At 66.1% G+C, this 466-nt stretch overlaps 1 protein-coding gene across 1 annotated transcript in view; it reads left to right on the top strand.

Annotated features, from left to right (window-relative positions):
* KCNJ9 (potassium voltage-gated channel subfamily J member 9) overlaps positions 1-466 on the top strand; it is a 6,517-nt gene that overhangs the window by 1,973 nt on the left and 4,078 nt on the right. The window contains exon 2 of the mRNA XM_015558580.1: positions 3-463. Coding sequence (XP_015414066.1) covers positions 3-463 — 461 coding nt within the window. The remainder of the gene's footprint in view (positions 1-2; positions 464-466) is intronic.

Here is a 466-nt window from a genome sequence, read left to right as displayed (position 1 = left end):
TACGTGGAGAAGGACGGGCGGTGCAACGTGCAGCAGGGCCACGCGGGCGAGACGTACCGCTACCTGACCGACCTGTTCACCACGCTGGTGGACCTGCAGTGGCGCCTCAGCCTGCTCTTCTTCGTGCTGGCCTACGCGCTCACCTGGCTCTTCTTCGGCGCCATCTGGTGGCTCATCGCCTACGGCCGCGGCGACCTGGAGCACCTGGAGGACGCGGCCTGGACGCCCTGCGTCAACAACCTCAACGGCTTCGTGGCCGCCTTCCTCTTCTCCATCGAGACGGAGACCACCATCGGCTACGGGCACCGCGTCATCACCGACCAGTGCCCCGAGGGCATCGTGCTGCTGCTGCTGCAGGCCATCCTGGGCTCCATGGTGAACGCCTTCATGGTGGGCTGCATGTTCGTCAAGATCTCGCAGCCCAACAAGCGCGCCGCCACGCTCGTCTTCTCGTCGCCGTGGTGTC

The sequence above is a fragment of the Myotis davidii genome, unplaced genomic scaffold (genome assembly GCF_000327345.1).
Source record: "Myotis davidii unplaced genomic scaffold, ASM32734v1 scaffold251, whole genome shotgun sequence".
In the NCBI taxonomy this organism is placed as follows: Eukaryota; Metazoa; Chordata; class Mammalia; order Chiroptera; family Vespertilionidae; genus Myotis; species Myotis davidii.
This window is presented reverse-complemented; position numbering and strand designations above follow the sequence as displayed.